Here is a 21,554-nt window from a genome sequence, read left to right on the forward strand (position 1 = left end):
TAACTTAGTAGATTTCACTCTACATAAACTGGAACATATTCAAGGCCATACTATCCATGTACTGACTTCTAATAAATGCACAAGCCAACAACCTATACTTTGTCTGCCTCCTTTGACTTCCTTCATTTCCACACATGGATTTGTAACAATTAATTTATAACCATACTATAGTTTTGTTTTAGTCTCCTCAGCCCCAACATGTAGCTCATATTTGTTAGCCTTACAATGCTAGTCTATTATTCATCTTTTCTCGACATTACAATCAGAGGACAAATTTCAGCCATTGGTCATTTATGATAAAATTTCCTTTTAAGCTTATCCATTTGCTTACATCTTTATTATGAAAAACGACTTCAGAATTTTGCAAGAGATAATGGGAACTGCAGATGCTAGAGAATCCAAGATAAAGCGTGGATCTGGATGGACACAGCAAGCCAAGCAGCATCTTAGGAGCACAAAAGCTGACATTTCGGGCCTGGACCCTTCATCGGAAAAGGGGGAGGGGGAAAGGGTTCTGAAATAAATAGAAAGGGGGGGGGGGTGCGGATCGAAGATGGATAGGAGAAGAAGATAGGTGGAGAGGAGACAGACAAGTTAAAGGGGCGGGGATGGAGCCTGTAGAGGTGAGTGTAGGTTGGGAGGTAGGGAGGGGATAGGTCAGTCCAGGGAGGATGGACAGGTCAAGGGGGTGGGATGAGGTTAGTAGGTAGGAAATGGAGGTGCAGCTTGAGGTGAGAGGAAGGGATAGGTGAGAGAAAGAACAGGTTAGGCAGGCTGGGACAAGCTGGGCTGGTTTTGGGATGCAGTAGTGGGAGGGGAGATTTTGAAGCTTGTGAAATCCACACTGATACCATTGGGCTGCAGGGTTCCCAAGCGGAATAGGAGTTGCTGTTGCTGCAACCTTCAGGTGGCATTATTATGGCACTGCAGGAGGCCCAGGATGGACATGTCGTCTAAGAAATGGAAAGGGGAGTTGAAATGGTTCACAACTGGGAGGTGCAATTGTTTATTTCACAAGCTTGAAAATCTCCCCTCCCCCTTACTGCCTCCCAAAACCAGCCCAGCTCGTGCCAGCCTCCCTAACCTGTTCCTCCTCTCACCTATCCCCTCCTCCCACATCAAGCCACACCTCCATTTCCTACCTACCAACCGCATCCCGCCCCCTTGACCCGTCCAATCTCCCTACCTACACTCACCTCTACAGGCTCCATCCCCACCCTTTTAACTTGTCTGTCGCCTCTCCACCTATCTTCTCCTCCTATCCATCTTTGATCCGCCTCCCCCTCTCTCCCTATTCATTTCAGAGCCCTCTCCCCCTCCTGCTTTTCCAATGAAGGGCCTAGGCCCAAAACATCAGCTTTCGTACTAAGATGCTGCTTGGCCTGCTGTGTTCACCCAGCTCCACACTTTGTTATCTCAGAATTTTGCAACATAGTTTTAATTACTTCCTGATGTTCCCACTGCAAGATCCATCTACGGAAATGATTCTGTGACTTGTAAAGAGCATTACATTATTTTGCATTTTACAAACCTTGTCCTTGCACTTCAAGTCTACGGATTCCATTGGCTTGCCTTGCTGTTGACCAAAAATTTCAAGCAGGTTATCATAATTTGTGGTGAGAACCATTGTTCCCCTATCCATTAATTGGAGAATAGCATCCAAGAGCATGGGATTCCGAATGTGACAGTTAAGATTATCAAACACTTCCATTAGACAATCCTGGAAAAAATTTGGCTTTGTATCTCCAGTGCGCTAAAAAGAAAAGAGAAAAAAATATCAGCACCGCAGGAAGCAGAGTTAAAATGCACTACATCAATAGTTAGAATTGACAAGTAGTTGCTTATTTTGTACAGGGCAGGCAAAAGTTAGTCTTCAAGTATTTATTTTTACAATTCATAGAAACTTGACCATCTTACTTTAAATATATGGGATAAATTGCTCTGCAACTGACAGCCCACAAAAAAGCTAACTAAATTAATTTCGATCGCTAAACAGATTTATGTCAGATTTAAAATTATATTAAAATTATACACAAGCCCATGTAGTCTACACGAGGAATAAAAGCAAATCCAGCAATTCCAAATCCTTCAGCAATCTGAACACCCTACTCTATTTTCTATCTGTCAACAACTTCCCATTCAAGTGCCACATTTCATCTTCACTGTGCTTGGACATTTACTGGAAGAACTGCATTTTGGTTCACCAGATAGTGGCAGGTCTTACATAATTAACAACAGGGCGTTGGGTTGTCATGCAGAACAGAGGCACCTAGGGTTTCAGGTACATAGTTCTTTGAAGTTTGTATCACAAAAAGACAGGGTGGTTAAAAAGGTGTTTAACACGCTTGCTTTCACTGCTTAGTCCTTTGAGTATGAGAGGTGGGAAGTCATGTTGAGGTAATGCAAGACATTAGAAGAGTTCTCTTCTAGAGTCCTGTGTCCAGTTTTGGTCACCCTGTTATATGAAGGATGTTATTAAGCTGGAGAGGATGCAGAAGAGATTCACCAGGATGGTGCAAAGTAAGGAAGTTTAACTTGTATATTAAAGAAAAGGCTAGATAGGCTAGGACTTCTTCCACTGGAGCATAGGAGGCTGAGAGGTGACTTTAAAAGAAATCTACAAAACCATAGGGTGGATGATAGGGGTCTTTTCCCTAGGAAGGGGGATTTCAAGATTGGCGGGCATATTTTTAAAGGAGAGAGAAGAGAGATTTAAAAAAGGCATGAAGGGCATTTTTTTTTGTAAATACAGAGGGTGGCTCACATGTGGAATGAACTTGAATAAACATATGGAATGGAAAATTATGGAAAGGTAAGTAATTTTCCCGTTGTCCCTCAGATTTGTTTCTGTCCTTTCATAATTTTCCATTAATGGAAGTTTCTCATTGACGGTTCTCAAATATTTAACACAGCACATGCCATGTTTCTAAATTTTTAGGAGTAGGAGAGCAGAGTGATGTATGTGGTCCAAACAGGTTAATACTTGATTAAGTGCAATTGATTTAAATTAAGTTTAGAAGTGCCTATGTACATAAACTTAAGAACAAGGTAGCAAGAAATAAGGAACAAAGTTAACCATTACAGTCACTCTTCGTATAGCATTTAAAAAAAGAAATTAAGTTAAAAGTTAAACATGACAGTGCTTCTTAGTATTAAGTTAAGAAAGGAAGCAATAAAGCTAAAAAGAAGAACCACTGCAGTCTTTAAGTGCTTAGCCACAGGACTGCACTTCCTACAAGGGCTCAATCTCTTCCGCGTTGGCATGCTTTCCTGCTTGTCATTACTACAAGTGTCAGCGGAACTTCCACTGCCATGTTGGGCTCGCTCCTCGGATCTCAGACAGCCAAAGCCCTATTCAGGCGCTGTCCATGCTGGGCCTCAGCCTCATCTTTGGCAAATTCCCAATGCCTGGCACGCAGAACAAAGTGTCCTGGGTCAGGCCCCCGGCTGCTGCCTTACACCGGACATCTAGCCCACAGCCAAATTCAACAACGTCACCCAGACTGACAATGTCATGAGAATTCAATGGAATATTAAAAGTATGATTTCGTGGGAGACTGATGCTTCCCACGTTCCGCCACTCTTGCAAAGAGAACATGCCAGAACTGTGAGGTTGAAGAGAGAAAGAGAATGCTACAGTGTCAAAAGATTAATTCTGGAGAACGACTGTAAAATATCAGATTTGAGGACAAAAGGACGTTGACTGAGGAGAGTAACAACATTGACTAATGTTGAAGCAAGAAGGGAATTAGGCAGAGTTCTGGTGGAAAGAGGGTTAAGAGAGAAGACTGTTGGGAATTAAATATAGTTCTTGGAGCTAAAGGAATCAAAGGGTATAGGGAGCAAGCAAGAACAGAATACTGAGTTGAATGCTTAGCTACAATCATATTGGCAGACTCAAAGGGCTAAATGGCCTGTTCATGCTCCTATTTTCTATGTTTCGAAATCGGGTGGTTTCCTGCAATAGGTGAGCCTAAAGATAACCCAAGGGGAGATAACTGAAAAGCCTAGACAAAGTTCCAAGCGAGAAAACAGAATATTTGAGATACACAGCTCATCAAGAAGATTATGGTTATGATATGGTAGGCATCACAGAGACATGGTTGCAGGGAATTCAGGACTGGCAGTTAAACATCCAAGGATTCACAACATATCGAAAAGACAAGGAGGTGGGCAGAGGGGGTGGGGTTGCCTTGTTAGTTAAGAATGAAATTAAATCTACAGCACTGAATGACATAGGGTCAGAAGATGTGGAGTCTGTGTGGGTGGAATTGAGGAACCACAAAAGGCAAAAAAAACTATAATGGGAGTTATGTACAGACCTCCTAACTGTGATCAGGACCAGGGGTGCAAGATGCACCGAGAAATAGACAGGGCATGTCAGAAAGGCAAGGTCACGGTGATCTTGAGGGACTTCAATATGCAGGTGGATTGGATGAACAATGTTGCTGGTGGATCCAAAGAAAAGGAATTCATGGAATGGTTGCAGGATAGCTTTTTGGAACAGCTTGTGATGGAGCCCACAAGGGAGCAGGCTATTCTGGACTTAGTGCTATGTAATGAGCCAGAGTTTATAAAAGACCTTGAAGTAAGGGAACACTTAGGAGGCAGCGATCATAATATGGTAGAGTTCAGTCTGCAGTGTGAAAGAGAGAAGGCAAAATCGGATGTAATGGTATTACAGTTAAATAAAGGTAATTACAGGGGCATGAGAGAGGAATTGACGAAAATCGGCTGGAAGCAGAGCCTAGTGGGGAAGACAGTAGACCAACAATGGCAGGAGTTTCTGGGTGTAATTGAGAACACAGTACAGAGGTTCATCCCAGAAAAAAAAAGAAAGATTATCCGGGGTGGGATTAGACAGCCATGGCTGACAAAGGAAGTCAGGAAATATATCAAAGAAAAAGAGACAGTCTGTAAAGTGGCCAAGAGCACTGGGAAATCAGAAGATTGGGAAGGCTACAAAAACAAACAGAGGATAACAAAGAGAGCAATAAGGAAGGAGAGGATCAAATATGAAGGTAGCTAACTAGTAATATTAGGAATGATAGTAAAAGCTTCTTTCAATACTTAAGAAACAACTGAGAGGCAAAAGTAGATATTGGGCCGCTCCAAATTGATGCTGGAAGGCTAGTGATGGGAAATAAGGAAATAGCTGAAGAACCTAATAAGTACTTTGCATCAGTTTCATAGTGGAAGACACGAGTAGTATGCCAACACTTAGGGAGAGCCGGGGGCAGAGTTGAGTACAGTAGGCGTTACAAAAGTGAAAGTGCTAGAAAAGCTAAAAGGTCTAAAAATTGATAAATCTCCTGGCCACAATAGGCTACATCCTAGAGTTCTGAGGGAGGTGGCTGAGGAAATAGCGGAGGCTTTCGTCGTGATCTTTCAAAAGTCACTGGAGTCAGGGAAAGTCCCAGATGATTGGAAAATTGCTGTTGTAACCCCCTAGTTTAAGAAAGGATCAAGGCAAAAAGATGGAAAATTATAGGCCGATTAGCCTAACCTCGGTTGTTGGTAAAATTCTAGAATCCATTGAAAAGGATGAGATTTCTAAATTCCTGCAAGTGCAGGATCAGTTTAGAACAAGTCAGCATGGATTTAGTAAGGGGAGGTCGTGCTTGACAAACTTGTTAGAATTCTTTGAAGAGGTAACAAGTATGTTAGACCAGGGAAAGCCAGTAGATGTTATCTATCTAGACTTCCAAAAGGCCTTTGATACAGTGCCTCACGGGAGGCTGCTGAGCAAGATGAGGGCCCATGGCGTTTGAGGTGAGCTACTGACTTAGATTGAGGATTGGCTGTCTGACAGAAGGCAGAGAGTTGGGATAAAAGGCTGTTTTTTGGAATGGCAACCAGTGACAAGTGGTGTCCTGCAGGGTTCAGTGTTGGGGCCACAGCTGTTCACCTTACACATTAATGATCTGGATGATGGGACTGGGGGCATTCTGGCGAAGTTTGCCGATGATACAAAGATAGGTGGACAGGCAGGTAGCACTGAGGAGGTGGGGAAGCTGCAGAAAGATTTAGACAGTTTAGGAGTGTGGTCCAGGAAATGGCTGATGAAATTCAATGTGAGTAAATGTGAGGTTTTGCACTTTGGAAAAAAGAATACAGGCATGGACTATTTTCTAAATGGTGAGAAAATTCGCAAAGCAAAAGTACAAAGGGATCTGGGAGTGTTGGTCCAGGATTCTCTAAAGGTTAACTTGCAGGTAGAGTCCGTAATTAAGAAAGCGAATGTAATGTTGTCATTTAGTTGGAATATAAAAGCAGCGATGTGCTTCTGAGGCTTTATAAAGCTCTAGTTAGGCCCCATTTAGAATACTGTGTCCAATTTTGGGCCCCACACCTCAGGAAGGACATACTAGCCCTGGAGCGTGTCCAGCGGAGATTCACACGGATGATCCCTGGAACGATAGGTTTAACATATGATGAACGGCTAAGGATCCTGGGATTGTATTCATTAGAGTTTAGAAGGTTGAGGGGAGATCTAATAGAAACTTACAAGATAATGTCTGGTTTAGAAGGGGTGGATGCTGGGAAGTTGTTTCCGTTAGGCGGGGAGACTAGGACCCGTGGGCACAGCCTTAAAATTAGAGGGGGTAAATTTAAAACTGAAATGAGATGACAGTTCTTCAGCCAGAGAACGGTGGGCTTGTGGAATTCATTGCCACGGAGTGCAGTGGAGGCCGGGACGTTAGGTGCCTTCAAGGCAGAGATCAACAAATTCTTGATCTCACAAGGAATCAAGGGCTACGGGGAGAGTGCAGGGAAGTGGAGTTGAAATGCCCGTCAGCCATGACTCAAATGGCGGAGTGGACTTGATGGGCTGAATGGCCTTATTTCCACTCCTATGTCTTATGGTATTATGGTCTAACCTGTGATAATGTAAACGTCACAACTTTAACAACTTCATTCATTGAAAGAATCAACAATAACTGTTTCTCAAGATGACAAGGACAAGAAGAAGTTGTTATAACAGAATTGAACGCATCATGTGAATTAACCATCCCAGGGAAGAAGCAACATAAACAAGCTGTATCCTGGGATAGAGAAGACAACATTGCTTGATAACCTGCTGCCTCATGACAAACGGACAACTGAGACTGTCTGCAGAAGTAACGCTCTGAAGTAAAAAGATGATAATTGCAGGAAAAGCTGTTTCAAACAGACAGCTAACCATGAATGTAACAAGAAACAGAGGACATACTCCTGTTAAGGCGGCAAGCTACAAACTTGAGGTCTCCAGAAGTGTAACCAATGAAAGTATCTATTGAATCATCATAAAGTCACACGACAAACTTGAAAGAGAAAAAAAAATTCAAGAATCCAACGCCAGAACAATTCAGCAGCAGAACCTCAAAGACCAACACCACTTAAGGATCAAATCCTGAACATTCCCACAGACAGACACTGCTGGGTGGAATCCTGACCAGATTCGACCATTAGTCAGGGAATAGCCAAGTTGAGTTGTGAGCCTTACCTTGCTTACTTGGAGTCTTAATTTGTTTGCTACATACAATAAATTTTAAATCATTGTTTCATTACTTAATTGTCAGAGAGATTTCTTAATAGGTAGCTGAATTAAAAGTAATTTGTTGTGATTTATAGTCAACAAACCTCTAGAGACTGAAACAGAGATAGAAAATCATCAACTTGATATGTTATCAGAATTATGGAAAGTGATAAGGTTTTCAGTGGCAGGGGTGGGGTGGAAAGAAGAACAAATAAAGGACAGGTCTTAGGGAGGGTGCAATAATGGAAGCATAAAATGATAAAAGAGCTGGCATTCTAGGCTAAAGGAAACATTAATATGGCAAATAAAATTAACAGAAAGACGTCTCTCGAGGCAGTGCGAATGGCAGGTGATGAACAATACACCCCCAAAAGAGAAAAAAAAACAAGAAAAAAAGTGACAGCAAAAAGAAAGAAAACAGGGACAAAGATTGTAACTGAAATTGTTGAACTTGAATGTCCAAAAAGCTGTCAAATGTCTATTTCAACACTGAAGTGCTGTTTCTCAAGCTCACATTGAGATTCACGGAGCAGTGCAAGAGGGCAGCTTCAAGGTGAAGAATTAAAAATTACAGGCAACTGAAAGTTTAGAATCATGGCTGCAGACTGAACAAAAGTGGTCTACACAAAAATCAAAACCTACATTTCATTTCACCATTGTAGAACAGCAAATACAGTACATCACATGAAATTAAAAGAATTACTAATGCATGTAAATGACTACTAGACTTGAGTGTTTGGCACTTTGGACAATGGGGAGAAATAAAAAGCAGGTGATACATCTTTTATATTTGATCAGGAGGTCATTGTGAATTTAGTCCATTCCAGTGGTCAAAGTAGGGCAGAAAGAAAAAACGTGTTTGGTCCTGGTGGAGGTGGTAGAAATAGTGAAGGTTGACTTGCTGAAGATGCTGGTAAAGTGGATGGTGAGTACAAGGGGAATCCTAACATACTTCAAGACGGAGTTGCAGGGGTGAGCAGAAGTGTAGGAAATGAGACGAAAAAGGTGGAGAGCAATCCTTGGTTGAAGAAAATAAAGACGTCAGAAGCATTGGTTTGGAAAGTTGAGTAATCAGAACAAATGTGACAAAGACAGTAACTGGGAGAATGGAATGAAGCAGAGTGGGAAGAACTGTTGTTGAGACAGGCAAGGGAGATTTAGGTTTTGTAGTAGATATAGGCTGGGAGTGAATGCCCAGAGACTGAGACAGGAGGGATGGTGGTGATTGTTGGTGGATAGAGACTAGTTGGGCTTCAGTTCAAGCAAGAAGTGGAGAGTCTACAGACCATTATAGTGGGAGATGGAGATACTGGACATCCATGGTGAAGGGGAAAGGGTCAGCAAAATTAGAAACTGCTAAAATGATGGAGAACATTAGAAGCTCATGAATGTTTGTGGAAAATGATGACACAAGGGCAAAAGCAAAATTGTCAGGATAGAAAAAAATTCAGTTCAGTACAGCACAAAACATTCAAGTGATTAGACTGCCAGGACAGTCACTTTGTGGATCCCGAGAAGCCGGTGGAAACAGAGGAGGAAGAGGTTAGAGGAAGATCTTCAGAGGAGAGCTCCACATACACATTGTTGAAATGAAGGGAGTTGTAGGCAGTTAAGAGGAGCTTAAGAATTGGATCTTTAGGGGGAAAAAAAAGTTTTTTTTGCATCTTAGCATATGGTAAACAGCACCAAGGATTAAAAAAAAGAGTTGGCTGTATGACAGATATGATAGTTAAGAGATGAAGTTCTGAGTTTAAGACAAGGACACACAATGTGAAGCTGTGGTACATCAGAGTGCATAATCCTGAAGCAAGATCAATTGATTCGAAACTGATTGCTCTTTATCAATGTAAAGTTCACACAAAACGAGGCCAACATAAAATTGAAATGCGGGTATAAATTGTGGTTTAACTGTTCTCAAAAGTTTCAAAACATTCCCCACCCCCCCAAACCTTTCTGGTTTCAGATGTTTGAAGCCCTTGCAAATTGCACCTCTGGTTTATTCTTTGGCTGAAACAGAATGTATGTAGATATAAGTTGTGCATTTAAGCTCTGAAACCTCGCTGCAATGCCTGTACACTTTACTCCTACAGGTTAAAACAATACTTGGTCTTACTGGTGACATTTTCCGGATCAGATCATGGGCGAGCACAAGGAGGTCACGGTCTTCTGTTAGTTTATGACGGAACTCTGTAATATCAGAAGGATGAAGCACCTCCAGATCTTCTGCTGCATTGATTACCGCTTCGATACAACTTCGCCATGAGCACAATGCAGGTATATGTGGTGCAACAGCAGCACTCACTCCAGTTCCAATCACCAAAAGCAATTCACACGGTTCTTTACGGGTCAGACTTTTCAGGAACTTCCTTCAGACAGTTGGGAGAAAAAGAAAGACAAAAAAAGTCACATTCCTCATTCTCTGAAGCTCAATATTTACAAATAAACAACATCAATCACTGCAGGAAATTAACTGAGTCATTAATCTTTTTAAAATATGATCAGACGAAAATAGCCTCAATCTGAATTTTTTTGCCAGCATAGAAAATAAATGGGAACCTCTACGCATCACTTTCTTGAGTTGATTTATCATTAAGCCCTTATTTCCATTCTAAATTTGCTGGAAATGCCAGTCTAGACAACTCACTTCTGAATCAATAGCTTTGGTGTGAACAATTCAGCATTTTTTGGAAAAGGAATTTTTTTTCTTTCTGTTGATGACATTAAATATTAGTTAATTTGAGATGGAGGGTGATCTTAGGGGCGTTTACTTGAATGATCTTACAATACACTTGTTATATTAGATCTTATTTCTAAATTTTTAATAATAGACAATTTTAAACAGAGACCTTATTTTTGTGTGTGACCATTTTCTGGAAATTTTGAGAAAATCAAAACTAGTGATGTAAGTTTATAAGAACCATGATGCAAAAACATTCCTGTCAGTGAGTCCATGCTTGATACATCTTGAAAATTACTTCAACAGAATATCTTGAAAATCAAAGCAAAAAGCACTTTCCTAAAGAGCCAATTTTAATTTTATTCTGGATGTGAGTTTGCTCGCTGAGCTGGAAGGTTCGCTTTCAGACGTTTCGTCACCATTCTAGGTAACCTAGAATGGTGACGAAACGTCTGAAAACGAACCTTCCAGCTCAGCGAGCAAACTCACATCCAGAACCTCAACCTGAGCTACAAATCTTCTCAAAACTCGCTTTAATTTTATTAATCCTGGTTTACAATACAGAATGAAACCAACTACGTAGGTTCAATCCCCTCATCTACTGAGGTTACCATGAAGATTCTTTTCAACTTGTCCCATCACCTGAGGCATGGTGACACTCAGGTCAAACCATGACCAGATGTGTGTCTCTGAGATTGCAGCGCCACAGTCTGATAAGGCTACCTTTAATGGCAACAATGACTTGGCAACTTAAAACTATGAAAGCAAGCAATGTGCTTCACAGAAAGCATCGGAAAATGTTACTCAGCGAGAAGCAGAGAGATGAAGACATATGTTTCTAACACAAGGAGGAAGATTTGTATTTACAATCAATGAAATGCTGTGTTTTCAAAAGTATATCTAAATTAGAGCAGAGTGAAATGAATCGGGGTGTAAATAGCAGCAGCGAACCTGATAAAGCTCAAGAAGCAGGGCCTGGATTGACGTCAACTGCAGTAAAGGCAGCAGCAGGAGCAGAGCAGAGTGACCCTGGCAGCAGGAGCAAAGTGGCAGAGAATTCAAGAGGGAGTTCCAGAGGTGATGTCACAACTCAAAAAGTGACAATATTTGTTGCTCCGACACCCTGTCTAGAGGATGGGTAAATTGTTTCTGGAGGGAAACAGTGTTACGTACTTGTACTTGTGCATCTGGTTTCTAGTATATTGTTTGCAGTTGCTTAGGTTCACAACAGCAGAAGGACTCAGTCCGACTGCACATTTCTCCTACAATCCTTGATTTCCCACACTTTCAGTATCCATGATTGCCATGTATATAGGACGAGCGTTCAACTGCAGCTCCCGATTTACCACATGGAGCAGCTGGAGCTGCAGATGGACTCCCAATGGAGCATCCACAAAGCAGAAAATACCATGGATAGCATGTTTAACAAGTTGGTCACATGGCAAGTAAGCATTACACAGACAGAAAAACATTGGTGACCACCAGGGAGACCTTTAAGTGTGGGTAGGCAGCACAGCTTCTGACTATTCCCTATCAAACAGAATTAATTTTAGATACTTTTGGAGGGGACATCTCCTCAGGGGAAAGCCACAGCAGCAGCCAGATTAGTGGCACCACGACTGGCTCTGTTGTACTGCAGGGAGTATCGAAGTGTGGACGAGCAGTAGTAAAAGGTGACTGTTAGAGGCGTTTGTGGCCAGGTGAAAGAGTCCAAGATGGTGCGTTTCCTTTATGGTGCCAGGATAAATGAGGTCTCTGAGCAGGCACAAGATATTCTGAAACGGGAGGGTGAGCAGCCAGTGGTTGTGGTCCACATTGGTACTAACAATATAAGCAGATAGAGAACTTTGGGAGTTGGGTGGGAAGTTGAAAAGCAGGGCCTTTAGAGTTGTAATCTTGGGATTATTCCCTGTGCTACAAACTAGTGAGGCCAGAAATATTTGTCCATACAGACAAATGCATGGCGAAAGAACTGGTGTATGAGGGAGGGCTTTGAATCATTGCGATCTCTTCAAGGACAGATGGGACCTTACAAGAAGGATGGGTTGGAACTAAATTGGAGGGCATCAATATCTTTGAGGGAGGTTTGCTAGTGCCATTCAGGAGAGTTTAAAACTAGTATGGTGGGGTGGGGGAGGTGTGGGCGGGGAAACTGGCTGTCAACATTTGGAGTAATTGAGAAGGTAGTGGTTAAGTCAAGTAAGTCTAATAGGAAGAACAGGCAGGGCCAAGTTAATGAACACTGTGGAACCATCAGTCCAATGTGTATTTAACTGAAAGCAATGAGTATAACAGGTAAAGCAATTGATACTTAGAGCTTAGATTAGTACATGAGACTACAATGTCGTAGCCACTGCAGAAACTTGGCTGAGAATTGGGCAGGTCTCACAGCTCAATGAACTAGAGTTGAGACAGGGATATAAAAAAAAAGGTGAGGGAGTTGTATTAATGATCAAGGAGAATATCCTCGTCCAGTACAGCTGGGACATGATGAAGGATTCATCCAAAAAGAGGTCAAATGGGTAGAACTTAAGAATAAGATAGGTGCAATCACTTACGGAGTTAGAATATTGGCCTTGCAATAACCAGGAGATAATCAAACAGATATATAAGCAGATCAAGGAAAGATGGAAACAAAAAAACAACAACAAACAGGTTGTTGTCATGGGTGATTTCAGAGTCCCAACATTGATGGGGACTTGCTTACTGACAGGGGCGAAGATGGGGCAGAACCTGTTAGGTGCCTCCAGGGAGGTTTCTTGAAGCAACCTGTAGATAGTCCAACTAAGAAAGGGACTGTACTTGACTTTGTACGGGAGAATGAACCTTACCAGGTGATCAAAGTTTCTGCGGGAGAACATTTTGGGAACAGTGATCATAATTCAGTCAATTTTAAGATTGTTGTGGATAAGGATAACACTGGTCCTTGGGTGAAAGTACTAAAATTGAGGAAGGCTAATTACAACAGTATTAGGCAGGAATTGGAGAATTAGATCGGGAGCGACTATTTGAGAGTTAACCCACATCTGATATGTGCGAGTCTTTTAAAGGCCATTTGATGAGAGTTCAGAACCAGCATGTTCCTGTGAGGATGAAATACAAGGATGGCAAGATTCAAGCACGATAAATGACAACAGATGTTGAAAGCTTAGTCTAAAAGGGTAAAGAAAGCATAAGTAAGGTTTAAGAAACTGAAATCAAACAAGACCCTTGAGGGAGCAGAAAAGAACTTAAACAAGGAATTAGGAGAACTAGAAAGGGCCATGAAATGGCCTTTGCAAGTAGGAATAAGAATAAGGAGAGTCCAAAGGCATTTTATACATATATTACGAGAAAGAGGCTAAGTGGAGAAAGGGTAGATTCAGTCAAGGAGAAAAGAGTAAACTGGTGCAGAGTAAGAGAAAGTGGGTTACGTCCTTAATGAGTAATTTACATCGGTGTTCACAAGTAGTAAAAGGATGATGGGCAACATTGATGTGCTGGGGTATGTCGATGTTAAGCGGTAGTGTTGGGTAACTTGAAAAACTCCGAGATAGATACGTCCCCACAGCCTTACAGGATTTATCCTATGATACTGACAGAGGCAGGTTAGAAATTGCTGAGGTCTTTGGCTATTTTGTGACCCCACCTATGGCTAATATTCTTCCTTTGTGAAGGACAACGGGGTTACCACATGAAATTATAGATCATTGAGTCTTACATCATTGGTAGGGAAATTACTGGAAAGCAATTCTTAAGGACAGGATTTACTTGCATTTGGGAAAGAGTCGACTTATTAGGGATAGCAATGGCTTTGTGCAGGGGAGATCTTGTCTCTCAAACTTGAGGAGTTCTTTTGTTGAAGTGACAAAGTTGATTGATAAGAATGGGGTAGTGAATGTTGTCAACATGGATGTTACTAAATGTATCAACAAGGTCCTTCATGGTGGGCTGGTCCAGAAGATTAAGTTGCATGGGATCCATGATAATATCGCAAATTGGATACAAAATTGGCTTGGTCAAAGAAGACAAATAATAGTCATGTTTTTGGGGGAGGGGTGGTGGGGGAGCTTTTTATGAGTGGAGTTCTCTGACAGGTGGTGTTTCGCAAGGATCAGTGTTGGGAATTTGGTTGTTTGTAATATATGTAAATAGCTTAGATGAATATGTAGACTGTCCAATTAGTAATTTTGCGGACGTGCAAAATTGGAGTTGTGGACAATGAGGAAGTTTATCAAGGGATACAACCGGCTACAGATCAGTTAGAAAGCTGGGTGAAGAAACGACAGATGGAGTTTAATCTGGAGCAAAAAGACAGTTGCTGGAAAAGCTCAGCAGAACTGGTAGCATCTGTGGAGGAGAAAAAAAAGTTAGCGTTTCGGGTGCGGTGACCTTTCCTCATTTTACAGCATCCGCAGTTCTTTTGGTTCTTATTAGAGTTTAATCTGGACAAGCTGAGGTGATGTATTATGAAAAGTCAATGCAAGAGGAAACTATACAGTAAATAGCAGGACACCCAGGTGCAAAGGGATGTAGAGATCCAAGTCCATAGCTTCCTGAAAGTGATTTTTTTGATCACGGTCACGTTGCTGTTTGTGGAATCTTTTCATGCATAATTCGGCTATGTTTCCTATATTACCAGTTTTGGGAAGAAGTTTTGTTCTGGAAATAATATTGAATCTTCATTAAGATTTGAGATTATAAGGATATTGCTGGGATAAACAGACTATCTTGAATTCAAAACATTTTGCAGGTGCTTGCACTGAAATCTTTATAGCCTTTTTTGTCTAATCCAATACAATTCAATTTTTTTTGTTTAATAAACATGTTACATGGTCAAAGAACACTTGCAGATTCGTATAAATGTGTTCAGCAACTGACTTACATAGTTAAAAAGGTTACAGGTTACCAACCCTGGGATATGACTTGTTGAGCATTAACATCAGCTCGGATCATAAGAGTCTGAAAAAATATGGAGCGTGGGAGGAAGCACGTGAATTATACCTATCAAAAGCATATTCACATTGTCATTTTTTTTCCATATTCACTTTGAAGGCAAGAACAAAATAGTTCTAAACTCAGTAATTTGAGTAACTTGATTTCTCAGCAATTTAAGGGTGGATGCACCAAACTTGCTCACCTGAATTAGCTTATGTTGTAACATATTTCAAGTGAAGATTAAATCTAACTTAAAATGTGACGAACAAATCGTACACCAAGATATCACATTTCCAATTATGACAAGGAAAACTTGACCAAATGGTCATAAATCAACAATGTTTCTCTCTGTCTCCAGTCTTGACATCATATTCAAGTAGTTTAATATCATTTTCAATTGAAAAATTCACACTAAAAAGTAAAGCTTCATCTCAGATCATAAACATCAACACAATACACATATGCTTATGGTGGGCAAGTGGTGACAGTGGCAGTGTTAAATTCAGAGTTCAAATCCACAATAGCTGCTGATAAATTTAAAGTTAATAAATAAATGCGAAATAAAAAAAAACAGTAAAGGTGGCTGTCACAACTATTCATTATTGATTGCTTCAAAGAAAATCTGTCACCCTTACTTTATCCAACCTCATGTAACCCCAGTCCCTCATTAATGTGGCAGGATCTTAACTATGCGAGCCAGCCACTCAGTTCAAAGCTCCCTCTGCATCCCAAAACCAGCCCAGCTTGCCCCAGCCTCCATATCCTGTTCTTTCTCTCACCTATCCCCTCCTCCCAGCTCAAGCCACACCTCCATTTCCTATCTACTAACCTCATCCCACCCCCTTGGCCTGTCCGTCCTCCCCGGACTGACCTATCCCCTCCCTACCTATACTAACCTCTACAGGCTCCATCCCCGCCCCTTTAACTTGTCTGTCTCCTCTCCATCTATCTTCTCCTCCATCCATCTTTGATTCACCTCCCCCTCTCTCCCTATTTATTTCAGAACCCTCTCCCCATTCCCTTTTTCTGATGAAGGTTCTAGGCTCAAAACATCAGCTTTTGTGCTCCTAAGATGCTGCTTGGCCTGCTGTGTTCATCCAGCTCCACACTTTGCTATCTCAGACAACAAAAGCTGGTTTTGCCAGACATGCCCATACCCCAAAAAGGAATTTTTGAAAACTGCTCACATAAAAAAATAATTAACTAGTACAAGAAAAGGCGGTCACCTGATTAATTTCCTTTACGATGTTTAGCTTTAAATAGGGTAGGCAATGGCCTAGCGGTAACATCACTAAACTAAAAATCCAGAGACCTAGTTAGTGTCTTAGGGATCTGGATTTGAATCGTGCCGTAGTAAATGGTAGAATTTGAATTCAATAATAATCTGGAAAGCAGGGCCCATTGGTGATGCTGATGCAGATTGTCAGGAAAAAAACCCATCTGGATCACTAATTACCTTTCGGTAAGGAAATCTACCATCCCTACTTACAGACAAAGGCAACGTGGTTGTTTCTTAACTACCCTCTGGGCACTTAGGGATGTGTAATAAATGCTGGTCTAGCTTTAGATGCCCACAACCCACAAAGGAATGTAAAAAACCTCTTTCACATCATGACAATGCATTCTTAACTCATTATGCAAATTGTTACAAAGAACTCCTGACTTTTCTCCCCCATGCTCAATGTATTAAAATTATTTTGCAGGTTCCTAATTGACTTAATTATTTCCAGAACAAAAAGCTAAGCAACTCTGTTTGTAAAATCTAATTTAGCTTGATCTAATCATTACATCCTTCATTTTTTTTTGACTTTAGTAAAGTCATGCACTACAGACTTTGGCTATCTCACCAAGGAAGATTTATTTTAAATTTTGTGTTCTGCACTAATCATATCACTCCTTTTGCTGTAAGTCATATTCATTTCCATTGTTGGGTATTTACCTGGACTTCTGCTCAAGGTTTTGAGAAGGATGAACTAAATCCATGTGCACCTGAAAAAAAAACATTTTGTTCACATATCAACACAAAACTTAGCCCACTGTCAGTGCTCCAAAATAAAAATACAGACGGTGAAAATTTGAAATCAAAGCAGAAACGTTGCTAACACTCAATGCAGAGAGAGAAAAGGAGAGCGAGCAGAGGAATACATAGAAACATACGGGATTTCTGGAATTGCTTACTTTCAAAGCTTCCTTTCTGGCGTGGGAGGAGGTTATCCCCTTTGCATTCTCAGCTGTTTCTTCTTCTTTCTTTCACCCTCCCACCTAATTCTTCTTCAGTGAATTAGATGTAGAAAAAGGGCTTCTTTGGGGTAAAGGCAATCAGCCATCTCACCTGGTTGGCTAGCTTGTGAAACTTCCAGTTCTTGAACAGGTGCCCTTATTTTCACTAGGTTCAGAGGATGCTCCCCACTTTGTTCAAACAGTTTAAATTAAGACTCTTCTCCCTCTCGCCCATCTAACCTTTTTATGTTTGAAATTTTAACCTTCTCTATCTGATCAGAATGTTTACCAGGGCTACCTTGTCTGTTTTGGTTCTAAACTTAGCTCTGGTTCTCCAAAATCAAACGTGAGGATTGTCCTCTAGCAAACTGAAAATGAGCAATGCCCATAAACTGTTCCAATTTATTTCACTCTGCTCTAAAAACCCATCGGCCTTGACAGTGAACATTTGTTTACACTGTAGTTTACAAGAGACCTTTAATGGCATTACTAAAATTAAATAATCAGGATTGACTCAATCCCTAGATAACAAGGTGTAGAGCCAGATGAACACAGCAGGCAAAGTAGCAGAGGAGCAGGAAAGCTGACATGTCTTCAGAAAGAAGGGTTTAGGCCAGAAACATCAGCTTTCCTGCTCCTCTGATGCTGCTTGGCCTGCTGTGTTCATCTGGCTCTACACCTTGTCATCTCAGATTCTTCAGCATCTGCAGTTCCTACTATCTTTGATTCAATCACTACTTCTGATTACATTCATTCATTTGTGGGTTCAATGCCAGACTCGAGTGCCCAAATATTTGTTCCTGTCGGGAAGAGTGTTCCAAAGACTGACATTTGTGGGGAAAAAATAAGTTGCTTTCTCACTGTCCATTCAAGTGGGCAATCTCGTGCTTCAATGGTAATCCGTAGTTCTAGACTCTCTTGTAAAAGAAAGCATCCTCTCCACATCTCTTCTGTCAGGAAGCCTTATGACTTTTTTTAAAAAGCCAGATTGCTTCTTATTCTGCTAACATTTTAATAGGTATAAGCCTATGCTGTCCAACTGTTCACATCAGCTATTAGTTCAGTAAACCATCTTTGAACTGCTTTCAATGAATGTCATCCTTCTTTAAACAAAGGTGATCAAGAGTACCCCATATAATAAGCATAACTTCCTCCCTTTGTATTTAATTTCCTTGCAATGAATGATAATTGTATTAGCTTTCTTAATTTTCTGTTATAGCATACGTATAGAAGGTTAGGAAAATGGAGTGGAGGATCATTACATCAGCTATGATCTCATGGAATATGTTTCACTAATGAGCCAAATGGTCTAATTTTGATCATACAGCTTATTTTCCTACTGTTTTTGCAGTTCTTGCCAGCTCTCTCTTCTATTCTAATTTTTCCCTCTTTTTGGTCATTATTTCTAAAATATTTCAATCTTCATCCTATCACTTAACTTTGTATCATTGCATATCTTTTGTTTCAATTTGATAACACCCTTAATTTTCTTAGATTGCCAAAAATGTTGTGTCTCTCAGTCTTTGTTTCTCAATGGAAAATATGTTTGTTCAGAGTTTTGAAATATCTCCATAAACGTTTGTCACTTATCTCCTTTCAACCTATTTCCGAGCATTTATTTGCATTTATGAATCCCAGTTCTCAGGATTCTTACATAAATGATATACCTGTATAGTGAAGAAACTATGAATTCTGTTTTATTACACATTGCCCAGTATAAAATTGGCTGCTACCTGAATTGATCTGGAATGTATTAAAAGAAACACTGCCCTGAATACACTATGAGTTCATCGCCCAAACTATTTTTGCTGATTTCATTCTTCCGATCCGCAAGATGATTCAAATTGCCAAGTGGTAACATTTTTCTTACAAGTTTTCATCATGTTTTTATTTTTAATCAGGCCTACAATGTATCTATTGTTATGGCATAAACAATTCCAATAGGTAACTTTTTTTGCTGTTCCTTATTTCCATACAAACCAATTCTAAATCACGTTCCTCCTAAAGTAAAATAATTGCTCACTACTATCCTGATCTCATTCATTTTTTTTAAAAACAGATTTACCCCATTCCTTATATTTAGTGAAGCTCAGGACTCAGATGAGATCAGTTCATAACCTCAACTTGTAGTGGCAGTCACATCATGCTAATCTGTTTCTATTAGTGCCATCATTTCATCCAACCAGTGACAAATGAAGCATGCATTCAGATTAAGCACATTTAATTCTGAAACAAAAAACAAAAATTACTGGAAAAGCTCAACAGGTCTGGCAGCATTTGTGGACAGAAATCAAGAGTTAACATTTTGGGTCCAATGGCAGCTGGGAAAATGTTGGTTTTTATGCAGAAGACAGCGTTGGGCAGGGAGTACAAAGTAAAACAGTAGGTGGAGAGAGAGTCCAGAGAGGAGAGGACAATTGAACCAACAACAGAGTAGATAGCAACCAGGTTATGAGGATGTATAGCTGTTAATAGGGATTGTTCATGGCTAACAATGGGTTATGTGTAATAGTAGACCATGTGACAACAAGGCCTGGTATATGGGGGGTTGGGGTATGGACATGGGAGAGCTTAAGCCCGGAAATTGTTGAACCTGAGTTTCTAGAAGGGTGTAGAGTTCCCAAGCAGAAAAATGAGGTACTGGTCTTCCAGCTTGCACTGTAGAATCCATAAGCTCCACAACTTTGCTGGAGCACTACAGCAAGCCTGAGACAGAGATGTTGGCAGGTACAAGGTTGTGTGTTGAAGTGGCAGACAACTGGAAACTCAGGGTCTGTTTTGCGATAGATGTTCTCCGAAGCAATCACCTAGTCTATGCTTCATTTTGCCATTGGTGACATTGTGAATAGCAAATGGAGTAAACTAGATTAAAGTGCAGGTAAAGCACTGCTTCATATGGAAAGTGCATCTGGGCCCTAAAAACCGTGAAAGGAGGAAGTAAATGGACAGGTGTTACATCTTTTATAGTTGCAGGGGAAAGTGCCATGGGACTGTGGGGGAGAATTTGGGAGTGAAGGAGGAGTGGACCTGGGTGTCTTGGAGGGAATGGTCCCTGAGGAAGGCTAACAAGGGAGGGGAGGGGAGGGGAATGTCTGCCTGGAGATGGTGGTCTTAGTGGCTAATGATCCTCTGGATGTGAATGATGGGGGCTTAGTTGGTACGAATAAGGGAAACCCTACCACGGTTGTGGGAGAGGGGATGAGGGCCGAAGTGTGGGAGATGTGTTAGACCCAACTGAGGGCCTTGTCAACTACGGTGTTCGGGAATCCGCAGTTGAGAAAGAAAGTGGATATTTCAGAGGTACCTATGTCAAAGTTGGCATCATCGGAACAGATGCAATGCAGACAGAGGAATTGGGCGAATGGAATAGAAGCTTGACAGGAATTCTGTCCTTTTACTATTTTTCCAGGTGCACTCTTCCATTTGTACACTCTGTGCCCTCGTGTCACATAGTGAATACAAAAGTCAGGAGATAACGATTACTATATGGAGCATGATTGCCATCCTTCTTTAACAAAGGTGACCAGTCATTGGAAGCAGTTCAGTGAAGGTTTACCAGACAAATATGTGACAATGAATAGGTTGGACAGGCTAGGCTTGTGCTCATTCCCCTGAATAGAACCTTGTGCTATTGCCAAATGATAGTATTTTCCCAAGCATTTTGGTAGCTTTTCGGGGCAGATTTGGCACATATTTTGGAGAGATGATTACTAACCATTTCTTACTTTGGATAGTCTCTTAAAAAAGACAGTTTTTAATTTCTACATAAAGTAGAATCCATAAGAGCATCCAAGCAGGTTTTTTCCTCTTTCTTTCATACATATGTGTAATTTGGCTTTCAAGAATCCCCAATAACTGAGATTTAAATTTTAGTCAATTCATCACTTTTCCTTTCCTATGCGCAATTTAACTTTTCAGTCAGCCTAGTACGAATAATGCAGCATAGTGAACCTCTTAATACTCACACCACCACATTGATGTTAATCCACAGATGGACATACATGGCAAAAACACATGTTCTGGACTAAAAGTTTGTAAAAAAAAAAATTCTCAGATCACCTTTACATTCTATTCACTTGTAAGAATAAAGGCCATTCTTGACAGTCAAAAACATAAAACTCACTTTATCCATATACGTGTGTCGGTTTATCCCTATTCCCTTTTCTGTCCCTGTACAAAAGTCAAAAGATAATTAAAGGTGAGGAAGGTAACTTATCCACT

At 40.8% G+C, this 21,554-nt stretch overlaps 1 protein-coding gene across 2 annotated transcripts in view; it reads right to left on the reverse strand.

Moving 5' to 3' along the window:
• The window catches only part of LOC125460834 (protein FAM118A-like), a 50,657-nt gene that overhangs the window by 22,438 nt on the left and 6,665 nt on the right, over positions 1-21,554 (reverse strand). The window contains exons 2-5 of one of the 2 annotated variants that reach the window (XM_048548880.2): positions 21,457-21,503; positions 17,053-17,102; positions 9,633-9,885; positions 1,532-1,753 (exon numbers count right to left, since the gene is read on the reverse strand). In XM_048548880.2, the coding sequence (XP_048404837.1) occupies positions 1,532-1,753; positions 9,633-9,885; positions 17,053-17,102; positions 21,457-21,465 (534 nt within the window). In that variant the 5' untranslated portion in view covers positions 21,466-21,503. Of the gene's footprint in view, positions 1-1,531; positions 1,754-9,632; positions 9,886-17,052; positions 17,118-21,456; positions 21,504-21,554 lie in introns of those variants that run through there. The other variant, XM_059652375.1, reaches the window with a different exon arrangement.

The sequence above is a fragment of the Stegostoma tigrinum genome, chromosome 18, assembly GCF_030684315.1.
Source record: "Stegostoma tigrinum isolate sSteTig4 chromosome 18, sSteTig4.hap1, whole genome shotgun sequence".
NCBI classification, from domain to species: domain Eukaryota; kingdom Metazoa; phylum Chordata; class Chondrichthyes; order Orectolobiformes; family Stegostomatidae; genus Stegostoma; species Stegostoma tigrinum.